This window comes from Coregonus clupeaformis, chromosome 8, assembly GCF_020615455.1.
Source record: "Coregonus clupeaformis isolate EN_2021a chromosome 8, ASM2061545v1, whole genome shotgun sequence".
NCBI lineage: Eukaryota > Metazoa > Chordata > Actinopteri > Salmoniformes > Salmonidae > Coregonus > Coregonus clupeaformis.
Window position 1 is genome coordinate 37757769 of NC_059199.1, and position 22104 is coordinate 37779872.

The 22104-nt window shown below is 42.6% G+C and overlaps 1 protein-coding gene across 1 annotated transcript; it reads right to left on the reverse strand.

Annotated features, from left to right (window-relative positions):
- Positions 1-895: 895 nt before the first annotated feature.
- LOC121572909 (terminal nucleotidyltransferase 5A-like) lies at positions 896-18206 on the reverse strand. Its single transcript, XM_041884944.2, has 2 exons — positions 17767-18206; positions 896-2722 (listed from the first exon to the last, which is right to left on the reverse strand). The coding sequence occupies exons 1-2, from the start codon at positions 17920-17922 to the stop codon at positions 1691-1693; spliced, it is 1188 nt and encodes a 395-aa protein (XP_041740878.1). The 5' UTR covers positions 17923-18206; the 3' UTR covers positions 896-1690.
- Between the last annotated feature and the right edge of the window lie 3898 nt (positions 18207-22104).

The following is a 22104-nucleotide window of genomic DNA, read 5'->3' on the forward strand; positions in this document are numbered from 1 at the left end:
TTATGTCTTGTCATTCCAATGGGACGTGCTGGAACCTATTAGATACACAACATGACCAAAAGTATTGTATCTAATAGTATATTGCTTCGGGGACTTTCTTTCATTCAGCCACAAGAGCATTAGTGAGGTTGGGCACTGATGTTAGGTGATTAGGCCTGGGTCGCAGTCGGCGTTCCAATTCATCCCAAAGGTGTTCGATGGGGTTGAGGTCAGGGCTCTGTGCAGGCCAGTAAAGTTATTCCACACCGATCTCGACAAACCATTTCTGTATGGACCTTACACCACTCCAGCCAACGCTTGGCATTGCGCATGGTGATCTTAGGCTTGTGTGCGGCTGCTCGGCCATTGAAACCCATTTCATGAAGCTCCCAACAAACAATTTTGTGCTGACGTTGCTTCCAGAGGCAGTTTGGAACTTGGTAGTGAGTTTTGCTACTGAGGACGGACGAGTTTTACGTGCTATGCTCTTCAGCACTCGGCGGTCCCATTCTGTGAGCTTGTGTGGCCTACCACTTCGCGGCTGAGCCATTGTTGCTTCTTGACGTTTCCACTTCACAATAACAGCACTTACAGTTGACCGGGGCAACTCTAGCAGGGCAGAAATGTTCCGATCTGACTTGTTGGAAATTTGGCATCCTAGGACGGTGCCACGTTGAAAGTCACTGAGCTCTTCAGTAAGGCCATTTTACTGCCAATGTTTGTCTATGGAGATTGCCTGGCTGTGTGCTCGATTTTATACACCTGTCAGCAACGGGTGTGGCTGAAATAGCCAAATCCACTAATTTGAAGGGGTGTCCACATACTTTTGTACATATACAACATATGCCTAATTCCATTAGGAATGTGTAGACTGAGAAAGAAAGAAATTATACCAATGTTTCCATTTTATTTTAATTTTTTTATTATTTGAAAAGGAAATACCCTGACCCTGGATATAGAAATAGATTCAAAATCAGTTATTTGATTTATGGAGCAAACTACTTTAAGATGTCGGTTGGTTTTTCAGGCACTTAGAATCACAAAAGTCTGTTTTGTTTTCTTCACGCTACACAAGAACTGAATTCTTTGGTCCTTACGTCTTCAAAGGAAAAGGTCAGTTGAAACCACAGTCAGAACAGAATACAGCTTTCTGAATTCTTATTTACATTTCCTCTTATGGATCCAAATACTCTTAAAGTCCCTTATCAAGACTGGGAAGCTGAAAAGTTATTCCGTCACATTTCAACCATTCTACACACACCAAAATAGACCACCTTTTTTCATCAACAAAAGAAGCTAACGCTTCAGAACAGAAATGTAACAAACATAATAACAATGGCTCAAATCAAATTTACAGCAGTATTCATTGATATAATTTAGTGGGAAGGGTTGCAACTGAAGATTTGGCAAAAAGATACAATAAAAATGTTCATTTTTTTTTGTCCTCAGTGGACTTTGTCCTCAAGTCTCCAACAAGAAGCCATTTTGCTACAGGTGGACTGAACAAAGCACTCTATCGAACCGCTCAGCTCACGTTACTATAAGACAGATGGTGCGTCGACAATAGGACCCTATTCCCTATATAGTTTCCTGCTCATATAAAATAGTGCACTATGTAGGGAATAGGCTACCATTTGTGAATCACACAGAGAAACTAGAAGCTTAAAATAACAACAACATAGTCCCCTTACGCTCCACTGATCCACATCACTTAGCTGCAAGGCAGCCATGTCCTGTGGTAAGAGTTACTATAAGAGCTACTCATGGGCGACTGGACCCGCGCTATGTAGTAGTTACTGAAGTTGACGTCCCTGACGTAAGGCGCCGGCTGGTAGTAACAGGTGATGTTAGCCAGGGCCGGGATGGCGTTCTGCTCTGCCATGGCCCGTAGTGCCAGTGCCGAGATCAGTGCCAGTGTCTGGCGGCGCTCGTGGCCCATCAGGCACACGGTGCTCTCGTCCACCACATGCCGCAGCGTCACCAGGCACTCGTAGCGCTTGTGCTCCATGCCGTTGAAGTGGTTCTGGAGATACGCCTCCAGCTTACGCTGCTGCTCGCCGATGTCCGGGAAGTCGATGAAGAAGCGAGAGCACATGTAGCGTTGCAGCAGCTTCATCTGAGCCTCTGAGTCCGGTTTAAACCCCCGCACTAGCAGGTGGCAGTACTTCAGCAGTCCTCCTCCCCGGATCTCCTCGGGGCTGTGCGTGGCGATGGTCCTGGTGCGGAGGTGTCCCAGGGCCTCCTGGAAGTCCCCGTACATGCTTTCTCCGACCACGGTGGGGTGGAAGCTCTCAGACATGGACATGGCCATCTCTGAGCAGCGGTCGAACAGCAGCAGCGAGTCCAGGCCGATCTGGAACGAGTCCACGCTGAACTCAAACTGCCTCCGGAGGGAGTCCACAAACTTCAGCTCTACGTTCTTCCCCGTGTTGTTGGAGAGGGAGATCAGGCTCCAACGGTCTGTGTCGTTGCACACCTTCACTAGCTTTTGGACGTAGGCCTCTTTGAGGGTGATGGGCGAGACACGGCTGAGCCCCGAAGGTAGGAAGTCCACCAGGCTGTCCAGGACCACGTCTTTGACCACACGAAAGGTCTTGTCATCAGTCAGGTCCAGGCCGAAGATGAGGTCCAAGTCCTTGTAGCCCAGGCCAGTGTCCTGGTGGAGCACATAGCTGGCTGCTGAACCGTTCAGCTTCACATCTCGGACCACCACACCACGCTCCTGCAGACGAGCCCGAACCACCTACACAGGAGAGAGAGAGAGACATGGGTGAGTGATCTGAGAGATATTATTAGGAGGACACTTTATTGTCAATTTTCTTTTCCAATCAAATACGTTTTGTCGTTTTTTTGTTGCTTTCAAGTGATCTGATAAAGCAGGGGTGTCAAAATCATTCCTGGAGGAGCGAATGTCTGCTGGTTTTTGTTATTTCCTTTCAATTTGCGTCCAATTAAGACCTAGACAAGAGGTGAGGGAAGTTCCTACCTAATCAGTGACCTTAATTGATCAATCAAGTACAAGGGAGGAGTGAAAACCTGCAGACACTCTGCCCTCCATGGAATGAGTTTGACATCTGTGTGATAGAGAGATATTTATGAGTGATCTGTGGCCCGAGATATGTTAGTGATCTAAGAGAGAGATATCCATACAATCTAGGGTGATACATTCAAAGAACTATGCACTGAAAATGCATTTTAATGCACTGAAAGTGCATGCCACTGCAAGTTGAAACGTAGCTTTCATGGTTACTGCCTCTTCTTTTGAAATGGTAATATTTACATTTCAATCAAGGAATGGTTCACCTAGCTTTCAGCCAATGTTCGTAACAGTAAAGATAAAATACTAGCATCCAATAATTTGTTGTGCGGATGAGACTAGAGTGCGCCTCGGGGGGGAGGGGGGGGGGGGGGGTTATAAAGAGAGGAGGAACCAAGCAGTAAATGGGTCGTTCCACGAAAATAGTTCCTTTTGCATCCCTTTGATATTTTAAGTAGAAATTGTAAACCAATATTGAATTTGAAAAGCCTGTTATATTAAAGGAAGTTCCCTTTAATAGAGATCACATTGAGAAGTCAATAAATCCATTTTATTTAAATAAATTCAACATTTTGACATGTCCTTCCATCAGCCCTGTGTCACTTCTAGGAAGATTTCAACCCACTAAATCCAAAAATGTCTCCAAGTTTCACCAACATTGTTATTTTGTTGCTTTGACACAGTCATTTCTGAAGATTATTATTTACTTCATGTGATTAGGGAATCATTTACATCAGTCCCTCATTTTAATGTCAACTCTGTTAAGTGAACTTAACTATCGTTTTAATATGGTGAAACTACTCCTTTTTAAATATTTGTTTTCAAAAGAAACATTGAACATCTAATAGTCAAATCATTGTGTAAAAGCAGGTGAGCTGGTTCTACTCTTTCGGGCCATCTTCTGGTGTTTTGTGGTGGAAAACTGAGCAGGTCGAGCATAACACGTCAACCCTATTACCTATAGATAGAAAGGTTAGAAATGCTTTAGCAATTTCATTTTGTTTTCGTGAAGCTTGCATTCAATTGCCACTCCCTGTTACACACAACAAGCTTCTATTCCCTCTGTCACGAGGGGATTTATGCCTGATTTAAGATGAAATTGTCCACCCTGTTACGGTCAACCCTGTAGTCATTTTTTTATTTAACTTCTTGAGATGGGAAAACATGTTCTTATTAAGTTGAACATGTGCTCATTATGACAGAATGCTAAAATTAAGTGAAATCAAGTTACACTTCTCAAAAGGCACTGAATTGGTGGAACGACCCAAATAAAGACAAGCAACAACATCAAATAACAAATGTAATAATTCATTATCAAAACATGCACAGCCTTTTAATTTGTTCATGTACTCCCTATTTCCATTAAAAAAAGACAAATATCTCTCTTTCTCTCATGCAGAGAGATGTGACACTGAATAAATTAAAAGCCTCTGATTGGACAATAATATCCCCTATGTTTGCCAGCTACTTTAAAGTCCCTTGTCCTCCATATAGTCTCTAGCTTGTAAAAAGCCAACAATACAGAGTTAGCTCAGCTGTATGAAGATAGGGTGGACCTCCAGTCCCCTTAGTAATGCATGGAGAATCAGAGATTTCTTTGCGGGACATAGCAAGCCAGCACTTGTCTTTTTGTCTCTTTAACTTCAGGAGGAACTCCAGCTGACCTGAAGGTTATCTAGAAGAAACATTACAAATATGTGAGACGTAGACAAATGGGGTTGGGTTGTGAACTTATAAAAACTCTGGTATGATTGCGCCATAATGAAAACATATGTTTCCTATGTCGTCATATAAACAGCATACTTGGCAAAGGTATGGTTCATGAGCTTATTGGGTCACAGAACAGAGCCATCAGGGGTGGATCCTGGAGTTAAGGGAAACTGCTGAACTAAAGAAAAGGCAGCTGAGATATTTCAAGCTTCCTGACTGTTACAGCACTCCAGAGGAAAACAAGAAACTGGGACAATCCTTAACAGGCATGACCATGGTTACCAAGTACACACACTTGGTATCTTTATCCAGACACTGATCCAAGTATTCAACCAGGTATCTAGTCTGTATACGCACACAATCACACAATCCCTTTCCAGGTCGGATCAAGTTCACAAGTTAAGCCCAAGATAGACATTACAACATAAGCTATCCACTTTCGCTACTATCAAAATACCTCTTTCATGCAGTTGTTGTCCACAACATTGCTACAGTGCCAACATCTCATTACAAAATGGATATCTGTATCAGTCACCACCCACAGTGAAATATGGTTTTAACCAGCTCAGGATAGTAATGCTGGCTTTACTATGCTTTTTGACCCACTGGACACACACTGGTTGAATAAACGTTGTTTCCACTTAATTTCAATGAAATCACGTTGAACCAACGTTGAATTGGCATCTGTGCCCAGTGGGGAGCCTGTACGTTTGTTTTGCAACACACACATGCAAGCATGCACACATGCATGAACACACACACACACACACACACACACACACACACAAAGCCGTGCCTGAGGAATTAGGTTATGTTGGCTTCACCACTATGCTAGGAAAGGAGAGTATCCTGACAAGTCTCTGCTGCCTGACTTACGCAGCTACATCCCCATTCATGAATTTAGGTAATGGCATCCTCCCTACCAACCTAAAAACAAAGACAGACCAAAAAACAGACAAATTGAGACATGCAAAATATGTGTGTTGGGTTCCCTCTCTTCCCAAACTATTGCACAATCTTTCCAGGCCTTAATTGTAACCTCCTTTACCCAGACCCAGAAACCCACTGTGTCACTGTGTGATTGAAGAATATTAATATCCTCCACAGCTACTGTGGCAGGATCCCAAGGGAAGGGGTAGTGGTAATCAAAATGAAAAAGGACACCACCATGAAAAGTCTATTGAGGAAAAGGTTCAAAACATAAACTAAAGGTCAAGAAATAAAGAATGTTGAGTTTCAAAGCCAATCCTTTTTAGGGGTGGAAATAACAGAGAATAGATTTTCCAATAAAAGCAGTTTATGGTGCCCTGCTGTGCACATCTGTGTTGTGTTCCAGTGAGAAACACAATCTGTTTCTATTGGTAACCGAACCTCAGGACAGATGGCCACTAATAAAAACATCCAGAATATTAAAAACATCCAGTATATTCTGTGAAAACCAGAATATATATGAACCATTTCCCAGAGTCCTCGTGGATTAATCAATGTTGCATATAAACAGGAATATACTGTATGGTTCAGTGAATACATATTAATATGTATGTCTATTGGAATTAGGTAGAACAAAGCTAAAATCAGTATTCATTATACACTGAACAAAACTATAAACACAACATGTAAAGTGTTGGTCCCATGTTTCATGAGCTGAAATGAAAGATCCCAGAAATGTTCCAAATGCACAAAAAGCTTATTTCTCTAAAATGTTGTGCACAACTTTGTTTACATCCCTGTTAGTGAGCATTTCTCCTTTGCCAAGATAACCCATCCACCTGACAGGTGTGGCATATCAAGAAGCTGATTAAACAGCATGATCATTATACAGGTGCACCTTGTGCTGGGCACAATAAAAGGCCACTCTAAAATTTACATTGTAGTCATTTAGCAGACGCTCTTATCCAGAGCGACTTACAGTTAGTGAGTGCATACATGTTTTGTTTTTTTCATACTGGCCCCCCGTGGGAAACGAACCCACAACCCTGGCGTTGCAAGCGCCATGCTCTACCAACTGAGCTACATGGGACTAAGATGTGCAGTTTTGTCACACAACACAATGCCACAGATGTTTCAAGTTTTTAGGGAGTGTGCATTTGGCATGCTGACTGCAGGAATGTCCACCAGAGCTTTTGCCAGAGAATTGAATGTTCATTTCTCTACCATAAGCCGCCTCCAACATCGTTTTAGAGAATTTGGTAGTGCGTCCAACCGGCCTCAACACCTCAGACCACGTGTATGGCGTCGTGTGGGCGAGTGGTTTGCTGATGTCAACATTGTGAACAGAGCACCCAATGGTGGCGGTGGGTTTATGGTATGGGCAGGCATAAGCTACGGACAACGAACACAATTGCATTTTATCAATGGCAATTTGAATGCACAGAGATACCGTGATGAGATCCTGAGGCCCATTGTTGTGCCATTCATCCGCCGCCATCACCTCATGTTTCAGCATGATAATGCACGGCCCCATGTCGCAAGGATCTGTACACAATTCCTGGAAGCTGAAAATGTCCCAGTTCTTCCATGGCCTGCATACTCACCAGACATGTCACCCATTGCGGATGTTTGGGATGCTCTGGATTGACGTGTACGACAGCGTGTTCCAGTTCCCGCTAATATCCAGCAACTTCGTACAGCCATTGAAGAGGAGGGCCACGGGCCACAATCAACAGCCTGATCAACTCTATGCGAAGGAGGTGTGTCGCGCTGCATGAGGAAAATGGGGGTCACACCAGATAGTGACTGGTTTTCTGAGCTACGCCCCTACTTTTTTTTTCTTTTTTTAAGGTATCTGTGACCAAAAGATGCATATCCCAGTCATGTGAAATCCATAGATTAGGGCCTAATGAATGTTTTTCAATTGACTGATTTCCTTAACTGTAACTCAGTAAAATATTTTAAATTGTTGCATGTTGCATTTATATTTTTGTTCAGTATAATAAACAGCAAGAACTGCCTTACTAAACATAGGGTTGGGTATCAGGTATCAACCCATGATGACACCATTCAGATAGTCATACATACTGCTAGCCTGAACCAAACAATGAGGAGGAAGTATATGGGCTGTTTATATGTTACTGAGTACAAGGACAAGTAGGTCTAACTGAATGGAATAGGTCAACCTGAATGACCCCCTTATAATGTCTTATAACACAAAAGGGTCTCCCAAAATAACCCCCTTTCTTCTACCTCCTCTCCAAAAGCAGGCCATTCCATTCCATTCCCACATTACGCAACAAGCACCTGGTGAAGTTGAGCTAAGGCGGAACACTTCCTCTCGACGTCGAGCAGGAGTAGTAGGAGACTTGTAAAAACTGACCAGACGGTGGTGTTGACAATGTCTTGGCGACGCGTTTCAAACACTCTTTGCATTCCTACTCCAGTCTGGAGGGTTTCCTCTTGGATTTCATTTACCTCAGTCTTGATGTATCGTAAATAGCACCCTGTTCCCTATGTAGTGCACTAATTTTGACCAGAGCCCTATGGTAAAAAGTAGTGGACTATATAGGTTATAGGGTGCCATTTGGAACTGATGTGTTTTATTATTTCAGTGAGAAAACAGTCTCAGAAACAGCCGTTAGCCAGCTAAACCCCATGGTCCCCTAGACACCAGTTAGAGCACTGCCTGGCCTAGACAGAGAGTCACAGAAAGACCCAGCCATGCCAAGTAAATGGCATCAGTAAATGAATGAGATGTTTTGTAGTCTATGACCCTGGCATCCGGTCCAGTCAGCCCAGAAGGCAAGCAAAGACACCCCAGTCATACTACACTCAGTGTACTGTCAGTAGGCTAACAGGAACAGATGATGGGTTTTTCCTCAGAAGTGAATGAGTTGCCTTGCTTTGGGTGGTCATGGCACCTGAACCAGCCATTAAACTGGACTAGAAGTGATACAGCATTCATTCATGAAACTAGACTGGTATACAGTATTTATTACCATAAAACTAGACTGATGATACAGTATTATTAATGAAACTAGACAGATTATAGAGTATTTATTATCATAAAACTAGACTGGCATACATTATTTATTACCATAAAACTGGACTGATGATACAGTATTTATTATCATAAAACTAGACTGATGATACAGTATTCCTGCCATCCAGGACCTCTATACAAGGCAGTGTCAGAGGAAGGCCCTCAAAATTGTCAAAGACTCCAGCCACCCTAGTCATAGACTGTTCTCTCTGCTACCGCACGGCAAGCGGTACCGGAGTGCCAAGTCTAGGTCCAAAAGACTTCTCAACAGCTTCTACCCCCAAGCCATAAGACTCCTGAACAGCTAATCATGGCTACCCGGACTATTTGCACTGCCCCCCACCCCCACCCCCCACCCCATCTTTTTACGCTGCTGCTACTCTGTTAATTATTTATGCATAGTCACTTTAACTCTACCCACATGTACATATTACTTCAACTACCTCAACTAGCCGGTGCCCCCGCACATTGACTCTGCACCGGTACCCCCCTGTATATATAGCCTCCCTACTGTTATTTTATTTTACCTCCGCTCTTTTTTTCTCAACACTTTTTTGTTGTTTTATTCTACTTTTTTATAAAAAATAAATGCACTGTTGGTTAAGGGCTGTAAGTAAGCATTTCACTGTAATATCTGCACCTGTTGTATTCGGCGCATGTGGCCAATAAAATTTAATTTTATTATATTTGATCATCATGGGGTCTCATTAACCTGAGCAGCTTATTGTCAACATATTCATGGTTTCCCTGCTAAACAGCCTCTCCTGGTCAGTCAGTGGTGGGCTTGATGCTTGGTACAACTGACAGGTCAGAGTGACGTGGGAAAGGCACCTGCGTCAGTAGGCTAATAATACCCCAGAACCAGGGGCAGGAGGACCTCTCTGTATTGTCTCTCCTCCCCTCTCCTACCTCTCTCCTCACCATCCTCCTCCCTCAATGAGAACCACTTGACATTATGTCGTGACAGTGAGTGCTGGTTAACATCCGTGTCCATGTTGTTGTATGGAAGATCACAGCTAAAGGGGAACACTGCAGGAGAAAGTGCAAAGTTAAAGAAAAAACACATGCTTGGCCGATGTGTCTAAAGAGCAAACAGGTGCGTGTGTGTGTTTTTGTGTGTTTTGAATGAAGAAGTGACAATAGGTCATAGTTACAGATACTTCAGGTCATGTTAGTTACGCTTCCATTATCGTCAATTGGAAAACAGGATTTACACAGGCATCTGGAGAAAAAGAGTAGTACCATCACGCAGACATTTCTGGGAGTGGCACTTCTATTCATATAGGTCATTATCAGCTGCCTGGTGGCAAGGTGCCAACACTAGAGGCTGGAGGATGGGTCTACAGTATGTATGCTGTCCAAGCCTGCTTCTCTCAAAGAGGTAGAACAAGAAAAACATATTCTGAAAGGAAGGACATGTCTTTAGACCTCAGAAACCTATCACAAGGACACGTCTTTAGACCTCAGAAACCTATCACAAGGACACGTCTTTAGACCTCAGAAACCTATCACGCGGCTAGACACATGTTCCATTGATGAAGATGGATTTTTTCTCAACACTTTTTTGTTGTTGTGTTATTTTACTTTTTTATAAAAAATAAATGCACTTTTGGTTAAGGGCTGTAAGTAAGCATTTCACTGTAATGTCTGCACCTGTTGTATTCGGCGCATGTGGCCAATACAATTTGATTTGATTTGATTTGATTTGATTATTATAATACAACTAGACTGGTGATACAGTATTTTATCATAAAACTAGACTGGTGATACTGTATTTAGTGTCTTAAAACTAGAATGATGATACAGTATTTTATCATAAAACTAGACTGATGATACAGTATTTACTATCATAAAACTAGACTAATACAGTATTTATTATCATAAAACTAGACTGGTGATACTGTATTTAGTGTCTTAAAACTAGAATGATGATACAGTATTTTATCATAAAACTAGACTGATGATACAGTATTTACTATCATAAAACTAGACTAATACAGTATTTATTATCATAAAACTAGACTGGTGATACTGTATTTAGTGTCTTAAAACTAGAATGATGATACAGTATTTATTATCATACAACTAGAATGATGATACAGTATTTATTATCATACAACTAGAATGATGATACAGTATTTATTATCATACAACTAGAATGATGATACAGTATTTTATCATAAAACTAGACTGATGATACAGTATTTATTATCATAAACCTAAACTGGTGATACTTTATTTAGTATCATAAAACTAGAATGATGATACAATATTTTTTCATAAAACTAGACTGATGATATAGTATTTATTATCATAAAACTAGATTGGCGATACAGTATTTAATAATAATAATAATAATATGCCATTTAGCAGACACTTTTATCCAAAGCGAATTACAGTCATGCGTGCATACATTTTTGTGTATGGGTGGTCCCGGGGATCATAAAACTAGACTGATACAGTATTTATTTTCATAAAACTAGATTGGTGATACAGTATTTATTATCATAATACTAGACTGATGATACAGTATTTAATTTCATACAACCAGAATGATGACAGAGTATTTATTATCATACAACTAGATTGATGATACAGTATTTTATTATAAAACTAGACTGATGATATAGTATTTATTATCATAAAACTAGATTGATGATACAGTATTTACTATCATAAACCTAGACTGGTGATACTGTATTTAGTATCATAAAACTAGAATGATGATACAGTATTTTATCATAAAACTAGACTGATGATACAGTATTTACTATCATAAAACTAGACTGGTGATACACCATTTATTGTCATACAACTAGAATGACGATACAGTATTTTATCATAAAACTAGACTGATGATACAGTATTTACTATCATAAACCTAGACTGGTGATACTGTATTTATTATCATAATACTAGACTGATGATACAGTATTTATTTTCATACACTAGAATGATGACACAGTATTTATTATCATACAACTTGAATGATGATACAATATTTTATCATAAAACTAGACTGATGATATAGTTTTCATTGTCATAGAACTAGACTGATGATACAGTATTTACTATCATAAAACTAGACTAGTGATACAGTATTTATTATCCTACAACTAGAATGATGATACAGTATTTTATTATAAAACTAGACTGATGATACAGTATTAATTATCATAAAACTAGACTGATGATACAGTATTTACTATCATAAAACTAGACTAGTGATACAGTATTTATTATCCTACAACTAGAATGATGATTCAGTATTTTACCATAAAACTAGACTGATGATAGAGTATTTATTATCATAAAGTATACTGGTGATACAGTATTTATGATCGTAAAACTAGACTGTGTCACGGACGTCGAGGAGTGAAGGAGACCAAGGCGCAGCGTGTGAAACGAACATGGTACTTTATTAAGTTAAAGCACGACAAAAACAACAAATCAAAGCGACGAATGTGAAGTCCAATAGTGACAAAGACTAAACAGGAACAATAACCCACAATGCCCACAGGAAAACATGCAGTATAAATATGGCTCCCAATCAGAGATAACGAGCCGACAGCTGACACTCGTTACCTCCGATTGGGAGTCAATGACCAAACCTAGAAATAAACGTGACAGAAATGCAAACATAGAAAATCACCCAAAACCCAACAAAACACAATACACCTGGCTCAAATACAAAAATCCCGGAGCCAGAGTGTTACAGTACCCCCCTAAAGGTGCGCACTCCGGGCGCACCAGCATACAGTCTCGGGAGGGTCTGGGTGGCGCTCTGTCCACGGTGGCGGTTCTGGCCCTGGTCGTGGTCCCCACCCCACCTTAGTCACCACCCGCTTCCTAGCCTCCTCCACATGACCACCCCCCAATTAAACCCCACTGGATTAAGGGGCGGCACCGGACTAAGGGGCAGCACCGGACTAAGGGGCAGCACCGGACTAAGGGACAGTACCGGGATAAGGGGCAGCACCGGCTAGGGGGCAGCACCGGGCTAAGGGGCAGCACCGGGCTATGGGACAGTACCTGACTAAGGGGCGGATCCTGGCTGGCTGGCTCTGGCGGATCCTGGCTGGACGGCTCATGGCAGGCTGAAGGATCTGGCTGCTCATGGCTGGCTGACGGATCTGGCTGCTCATGGCTGGCTGACGGATCGGGCTGCTCATGGCTGGCCGACGGATCTGGCTGCTCATGGCTGGCCGACGGATCTGGCTGCTCATGGCTGGCCGACGGATCTGGCTGCTCATGGCTGGCGGAAGGCTCTGGCTGCTCCTGTCTGGCGGAAGGCTCTGGCTGATCCTGTCTGGCAGAAGGCTCTGGCTGATCCTGTCTGGCAGAAGGCTCTGGCTGATCCTGTCTGGCGGAAGGCTCTGGCTGATCCTGTCTGGCGGAAGGCTCTAGCGGCTCTGGTCTGGCGGACGGCTCTGATGGCTCATGGCAGACGGGCGGCTTTGCAGGCTTTAGGCAGACGGGCAGTTCAGGCCCCGTTGGGCAGACGGCAGACTCTGGCCGTCTGAGGCGCACCGTAGACTTAGTGCGGGTGGCCGGAACAGGCCGGACCGGGCTGGCGACGCGCACCGTAGTCTTGGTGCGGGTGGCAGGAACAGGCCGGGTCGGGCTGGCGACGCGCACCGTAGACTTGGTGCGGGTGGCAGGAACAGGCCGGGTCGGGCTGGCGACGCGCACCGTAGTCTTGGTGTGGGTGGCAGGAACAGGCCGGGTCGGGCTGGCGACGCGCACCGTAGTCTTGGTGCGGGTGGCAGGAACAGGCCGGACCGGGCTGGCGACGCACACCGTAGACCTGGTGCGGGTGGCGGGAACAGGCCGGACCGGGCTGTGGAGACGGATAGGAGGCCTGGAGCGAACAGCGGACACCACCCGTCCTGGCTGAATGCCTACCCTCACACACTCTGTGTGAGGCATCAGCACAGGACGTACAGGGCGGTGTACCCCTGGCCTGGTGGCCTCCTGGATACTCCCCCTTTTCTCCTCCGTCAGCCCCGTCGTCCATGCCGTGTGCCCCCCCCTAAAAATTTTCTGGGGTTGACACACGACCCTCCGACGATGGCCCTGCTGCCGCCGTTGCTCCTCTCTCGCCAGGGCCTTGATCCTTCCCCAAGGTCCCTTGCCTCCGAGCATGTCCTCCCAGGACCACGATGTGCCCACCTGGGCCATCGCCAGCCTCTCTATCTCCTTGCCCGGTGCCTCCTCCCATGTCCAGTCTCCCTGCTCCTGGACACGCTGCTTGGTCTTTCTTTGGTGGGTTATTCTGTCACGAACGTCGAGGAGTGAAGGAGACCAAGGCGCAGCGTGTGAAACGAACATGGTACTTTATTAAGTTAAAGCACGACAAAAACAACAAATCAAAGCGACGAATGTGAAGTCCAATAGTGACAAAGACTAAACAGGAACAATAACCCACAATGCCCACAGGAAAACATGCAGTATAAATATGGCTCCCAATCAGAGATAACGAGCCGACAGCTGACACTCGTTACCTCCGATTGGGAGTCAATGACCAAACCTAGAAATAAACGTGACAGAAATGCAAACATAGAAAATCACCCAAAACCCAACAAAACACAATACACCCTGGCTCAAATACAAAAATCCCGGAGCCAGAGTGTTACAGACTGATGATACAGTATTTTATCATAAAACTAGACTGGTGATAGAGTATTTATTACCACATAAAACTAGACTGATGATACAGTATTTATTATCATACAACTAGAATGATGATACAGTATTTATTATCATACAACTAGATTGATGATACAGTATTTATTATCATACAACTAGATTGATGATACAGTATTTTTTATCATACAACTAGATTGATGATACAGTATTTTATCATAAAACTAGACTGATGATACAGTATTTATTATCATCCAACTAGAATGATGATACAGTATTTATTATCATACAACTAGATTGATGATACAGTATTTTATCATAAAACTAGACTGATGATACAGTATTTATTATAATAAAACTAGACTGGTGAGACACTATTTATTATCATAAAACTAGACTGGTGATACTGTATTTAGTGTCTTAAAACTAGAATGATGATACAGTATTTTATCATAAAACTAGACTGATGATGCAGTATTTATGATCATAAAACTATACTGGTGATACAGTATTTATTATCATACAACTAGAATGATGATACAGTATGTATTATCATACAACTAGAATGATGATACAGTATTTATTATCATACAACTAGAATGATACAGTATTTAATCATAATACTAGACTGATGATACTGTATTTACTATCATAAAACTAGACTAGTGATACAGTATTTATTATCATACAACTAGAATGATGATACAGTATTTTATCATAAAATTAGACTGGTGATACATTATTTATTATCATAAAACTAGACTGATGATACAGTATTTATTATCATAAAACTAGACTGGTATACAGTATTTATTATCATAAAACTAGACTGATGATAATTTCACATCCAGATTCCAGTACTTTACATTCTAAAGGAAGGGTCATCTTTAGTCTCAAATCTTTCCTTATCGCCGCTCAAATTATTCTTATCTCCGGAAAGAGAGAGAGCGAGAGAGAGAGAGAAAGAGAGAGAGAGATTTGAAGCAGAACAATTAGTCATGCATACCATTTCATTCTATGGGCCAATGTTGAGTTCATCTTGCATCTCCTCACAATTGCCTCCTTGAAAGCCAGCAACAGGAAAGCACACGCCAATATGTAGAGGACTAACAGAGCTATACACTGTAATATAAACCCAAACTATGTTCCTGGAGACGTGTGGTGTCATTGTGTCATTCAGTCTCACCAACAATAGACCGAAAGAGGAGTTGGTTTACAATCTGGCAGGGCCCACAACAGAACCAGGTGACTGGGCTAGTATTGTGGTGTATGTGTATTGTGGTGTGTATGTGTATTGTGGTGTGTGTGTGTGAGTGTGTGAGTGCTTTGGGTCTACTCTTACCACACTGATACCATGTCAACCTTGTCAAGAGTCCTGACCCACTAAGGCTATGTTATGGTGTTACTAACTAACTAATCCAGTTTCCTTATCCTGCCTCTGAAATGGAAGCCATCGCCCCCACCCAGGAAAGTAGAGCTCACTTCCAGTTAGCTCACAATGGTGAAATGAGAGCAGGGACAAAACATTAAAAAAGGAAAACATCTGCCTCAGGCTTTGCCCTACTGTGTTCTACTATATTCTAGAATCTACATCCTGAATCTGATATGAGCAAACCTGGAAAAAGTGTGTTCCCTTTCCTTGGCTGGCCAAGCCAAGTAAAACAGGTTACCCCCCATAGCTCTACCTCTACCACCCTACTGTTAACATTATGTAATAACTGATCTGATCTGACACACTAATAAACATTCAACATCTGGATATGTAATCTCGGCTGTATAACACAACTGGGTAGGCCTACTGAGTAGAGTGTGTGTGTATGTGTGTCACAGGATGTTGCTGAGGGGAGGACGGCTCATAATAATGTCCGGAACGGAGCAAATGGAATGGCATCAAACACATGTAAACCGTGTGTTTGATGTATTTGATACCATTACACTTACTCTGCTCCAGCCATTACCACAAGCCCATCCTCCCCAATTAAGGTGCCACCAACCTCTTGTGGTGTGTCTGTGTGTGTGTGTGTGTGTGTGTGTGTGTGTGTGTGTAGACCTATTGTATAGTTCCTCAGGACTGTCAACCCAATGTGGGATTATCTACCCACAATCCACTGCACTAAATCAGCAACAGTGAGACTTCTCTTTTACACCTCCCATGGCGCACACACACACAAACAACAATATGGAGCCACACCATAAATAGATTATCTAGATGACAGTTTTTCAATAAACACCCCCCTATTGAGAGCCCTATGGAACACCTTCAAGAACACATATTTCTGTCCGCAAGGGGAAAAAAAAGGTTTTGGTCCTGGGTTGGATCAGTTGGTTTTCCAGGCAGGAGAGAGCGAGAGAGGAAGGGAAAACATCACTGAAGTTATGTACTAATGCTTACTGCCGATGGTATGGGACTGGATGGCCAGCCAGAGCCTACTGTAGACTTTTCCAGCCTGGGTGTTTTCTATGAAGAACAACATGGATACAGCATACATCCTTCACATAGGTCTGATCTACCAATACAGATCGCAGGCATATGTTTCATTAATGAAAGAGACATGAGACGAGAGGAAACTTTTCCATTCTCAATTTCTCTATACTCTGCCCAATTGTAATTCAATATACAGTACCTTACTGTCTCTCCATCTATGTGTAAAAGTTGTATGGTTTTGCAGACCAATGAAATGACTCTGGTCCTGGAAGGATTGGAATGAGAAAGTGGAATATGGCAATTAAAGCATTAGATCATCTGCTCCTTGAGATCTCCTCCTGTCTGTTAAAGTTAATGTAAATAACATTACTGTCACTCATGAGGATTCACAAGTCATGATTCACTGCAGTGGGTGGATATTAAAATATAGGCTACAAAGGCACTCCAGTATATTTCCAATACTTAGAGTAGACTATTGCAAAAAATGCAGTGTATGAACATGCCAACAGGACTGGCACAGAATCATATTCACAGATGGTATCTGACCTGATATTGAAGAATATTGGAGCTTTTTATCCTCAGCCACAGTACTGAAAAATTTCACTGGTCTAGATCATATTATGTTATTACACAAATACGACATGGTTAGCCTTGGAATACTCCCAAAATACACCGCCTTCCTGACACTACTTCCTTCTCAAATTCAACTTCAATTTACAGCGTGTGTGCGTGTGTAGCCTATGTGGGTAAAAGTGTGCAAGCGTGCGTGCGTGCGTGTTTATTATTATTTTTTTTTTATGCAGATTCCTGAGTTGGCTATTCATTCACTAAAGTACTTCATGATGAGACTGAATTACATAAAGATTGAACTATTTTTAAAAAAGAGTAAAATTACAGTTAGGCTATATGTGGTGAGTTTGGAAGTAGGCTAGAGAAAAGTATCGTCTCCCATTATAGGGCTGATTGTGCTCCAGACCAAAACCGTTATCTCACCTGGACTATCTGCCGAGGCTGTACGGAGAGCGTCGGGAAGTTTCCGCGTCCGTGAATAGGGACGCTCTCTCCGAGGATGGAGTCCAACCTATGCACCTGCTCCCAAGACAACACACAGAACCGCCGACTCTGCTCCGACTCATCCCCGGAGGACATGATGGGACGGGGAAAGGTAGTCAAATCTTTGGTAGTGTTGGTGGATGTAGGCTATTACGGACTGTACCAAAGCAATTCCCAAAATAGGTGTTTCTTTTAAAGTTGGAATGACACTTAAAATCTTCAAGAAGTCATACAAAATCGCTCATGTTGTGCTTCTCAGATGTCACTTAGAACAGAAGTTTCAAAACAATCTAGGCTAAAGATCCGAGAGAGTTCTGCACATACAAAACATAGACCGGTAAACGGTGTGGCATCTCCAAAGTTCTGCTGCTGCTGTGACTGTGATACACTTCTAGCTGTAATACAGCTGGAAGCATACTGACGGGTTTTAAGAAGATGGGATTAACATAAGCGTCCTGATTGGTTGTGCAGGAGGTTTATGAATACCTCAACATACAGAAGACTACAAGCGGTCATGTGCACACACCCACTTCCCCTGCGTCAGCAAAGGCTCGTCTGCTGCTTTCATTGGATACTTCAGTCACATTTTAGTAGGCCCATGCATAGAGCCCCACATTGGAGCTGTCATAATACTCATAAAACTTGGTCGAACAGGGAAATGGTTCCAATTGATTTTCCACCAATCATTTTTCCCATAGGGGATTTTAGAAACACTTAAAATAAGGTCTGTGTTTCGTGTAGGCTTATACCCTGGTGAAACGTTTTGATGACCATGTAAATCTCTCTCCGACAAGGTGACTTTTATCAACATATTTGTCTCTATTTACTCTTAGATTCAAAAAGGCTAATTAGCATCAAAGTAGACATCATGCAAAAGTACAAATCCCTGGAGGCTCCTGCACATCATCTCTAGCTGACACCTTTGCTAACAGGTATTGTGTCAATTTAAAACATGCACAAGACAGTTCAAAGAATTGTCCATTAAAATAAATGTAGCCAATTTATTCATTACTACATTTAGCGAACATTGGATAGTTAATCCAGAGATTCTTACCTTTGCCTCGATTCGGCAGTCTCGTCCAGATCAACATGGCATTTGTAGTTCTTTATGATAGCCACATTAGCAGCTAATTAGCATTTCATTTCTTGGGGGTAAATACAGGCGAATATATTGATAAACGTCACCTTGTCCTAGAGAGATTTACACGGTTATCAAAACGTCACGCCAGGGTAAACCTACACGAAACACAGCCCTAATTTGAAGTGTTAGGTTTTATGGGAATTATGACTCATGCTGTGGTACTCTATTAGAGAGGGCTTCTTCTTCTTCTTCGATGAGGTTTAACGGTGGTTGGCATCCAATATGTTGCATTACCGCCACCTACTAGACTGGAGTACAACTCCCTTATATTTTGCTTAATCAAAAAATAAATAATACAATTAACACTACCCTACTCCACTATTTAAATCTATGTATTCCTACCTCATGCCCTCAACCTGAAAGGATGGGACATCACCACTTAGCACACCCTGTAACTCTTCTGATGTCAAGTCTCGCACACCCAAATACCTCTCTGCAGCTGTCACCACATCCTCAAATTTCTTCGGCTTACGTTCCACCCCTGCAGTACAATTAATAACCATTAATATAAATGCTAAAAATCCAATCTTACTGAAACATATATCACTTGTTGGCCTATCTCTCTGTACTGGTATAGATCTACTACTCTCACCACTCCTCCCCCTTGACCCATCTTCCTCTACTTTCTTCACTGCCTCAGCATATGACAACTTCTGCACTACTCTAACCCTGGAAACCTCAACCTGCCTCTCTCGCACGGGACATTTCTGATCCCCAGCCCCATGGGCACCCCTACAATTAGCACATACCACTACTTTCCCCAATGCTACACATTCCTTTGTCTCATGCCCTTCTCCACACTTCTCACACCTTGGAACCTCCCTCCTACACGCTGCTGCCACATGCCCATAATTTTGACACCTGTAACACCGTAATGTATTCGGCACATAAGCTCGTACAGGATAACTTATATATCCTAGCTTCACTTTGTCGGGCAAAGACTCAACTTCAAAACTCAAAAGAACAGACAATGACTCTTCTGTTTCCCCACTCTCGCCACCCTGTTTGTGTCGCACCAAACGACAAGCATCACAAACACCGGGAATCTTCCCCTTCAGTTGGTCAACTTTTACATTTACTGCTACCCGAGTAATCACTCCTTTCAATGGCGCCCTTTTCTTGAGAGCAAAATATTCACATTTCTTGCCCCCATTTGTTTAACTCTGAGCGCCTTCTCCCTCTGACCAGCAGAAACACAAACAAATATCACTACACCTCTTCTGGTTACCCGCAGCGATTCCACTATACTCAACTATTTTTTCACCCACCCTGAAACCACAAATGGATCAGCCAAGGGTCCACTTTTTCCAAAAACCTCACTTCTACTGTCACAGATTCATCTTTATCCTGACCCTCGGTGCAAACCTCGGGCTCTGAGTACTTCACCACACCTACCACCTCCGATACTTCACAATCATTCACTTCCATTTCGCCTCCTGTCTTCAGCTCACTCTGCTTACATTTTCTACCATTCTTCTTTAACAAACCTTCTCCCTTTTTCCCGCCATTTTTAACCGACTCAAGCTCACAATCTTCCTCCCTCTCTCTCTTAGACCTCCTCTGCCTCTCTTTTTCCCTCCATTCCTCCTCCGTATTCCAGGTATACGTCTCCTTATGATAATACTGCATTTCTCCTGACATACATCTTGTTCTTGCTTTCTCAAGGGACCCCATTTACGAGGCTCTCCAACCGAATCTTTGTCTAAAGTTACTTCCACCATACTCCTGGTTCACACCAGGGGACTCTGGCATCGCTGCCTATCTCTCAATTTTCTTGTCTTGTTCCTGGCTAACCCGTACGAAAAGTTCAGCGCTCTCTCACTTCGCCAACACGAACGTACAGTACACACTCCGTCTTTTCGAAACCCCCACCGGCTGCTTTAGAGAGGGCTATTGAGTACCACAGTATGAGTCATAATACCCATAAAACCTACCGGTAAAACCCAGAAGTGGTTCCAATAGTTTTTTCACCATTCATTTTTGTGTCAGGGATATAAGGTCTGTGTTTCGTGTAGCCTTACCCTGACGTGACGTTTTGATAACAGTGCAAATCTCTCTCGGACAAGGTAACTTTTATCAATATATTCGCTTGTAATTACCCCCCAAAATGAAATGCTAATTATCCGCTAATGTGGCTATCATACAGAACTACACATCCTGTTGCAAGCTTTGACGTCATCCCTCAAGGCACATTTCTCTATGCAGTAACGTAGCAAGTAGATATTATAGCCTTTTTAGTTTGATATCGTGAATTTCTCGTGTGTATTCTTGTTTAAAAACATTTAATTACTAGAATTACCCTCTGGCCTTTGTAGCAAACTAGCTAACCTTAGGTCTCTCTGTCGATCTGAAGCCAGCTGCCAGGATGGTTCTGTGTTATGTACCGGAATGTAACCACTACTCCGATAAGCACACATGCATTTTATCATTTTGTGACCTCTGTAATCGAGAGCCGTCGCTGGAGCCATGTGATAAGGTAAGCCCTGTTTGCTAGCTGCTAACAAGCTGTTTTGGTTTGGTCAAGAGCTGTGGTTAGCTAGGTGCTTATGAAAATTAGCTAGATAACCACCGACTGTAGTTACATGTACAACGCACGTTACCTTCCTTACAAGTAAAATGAAAACCAGCATAGGCTAGCATAATGACTGTTGAGACCTTTTTATTGACAAGTATTTAGTGAGCTAGAGAGCTAGTTAACATTAGCTCACGGTTAGGTAGTCATACTTTTTCACGTGGTGACATACTAGCTAACGTTAGGCCGGCACCATTGCAAGGATAGTTGGTCGGCTAGTATGGCACCATTTAGTAAAATCTGACTACACGAACTGTGAGCTAATGTTAACTAGCTAGCTAGCTAAATATCGCCTGGTGGGCTAGCTAGTTAGGCAGCTTGGTTGGCTAGTTAGCTACATTAGCTAAAGTTAGCTAGCTCACAGAGGACTTGTGGGCTCAATGTTTTCCCCATAAAAAACACAAACTCATCAAATATGATACAATATTGTGTAAACATTAAATTTGTAGATGCATCGAAATTGACTTTATGTCCTCTTTTCCCTATGTTTTAGAAGTAGTGCATGATCAATGCCACCCTCAGCAAGGAGATCTGCTGGATGTGATACTCTCTCTCTCACTCTGGG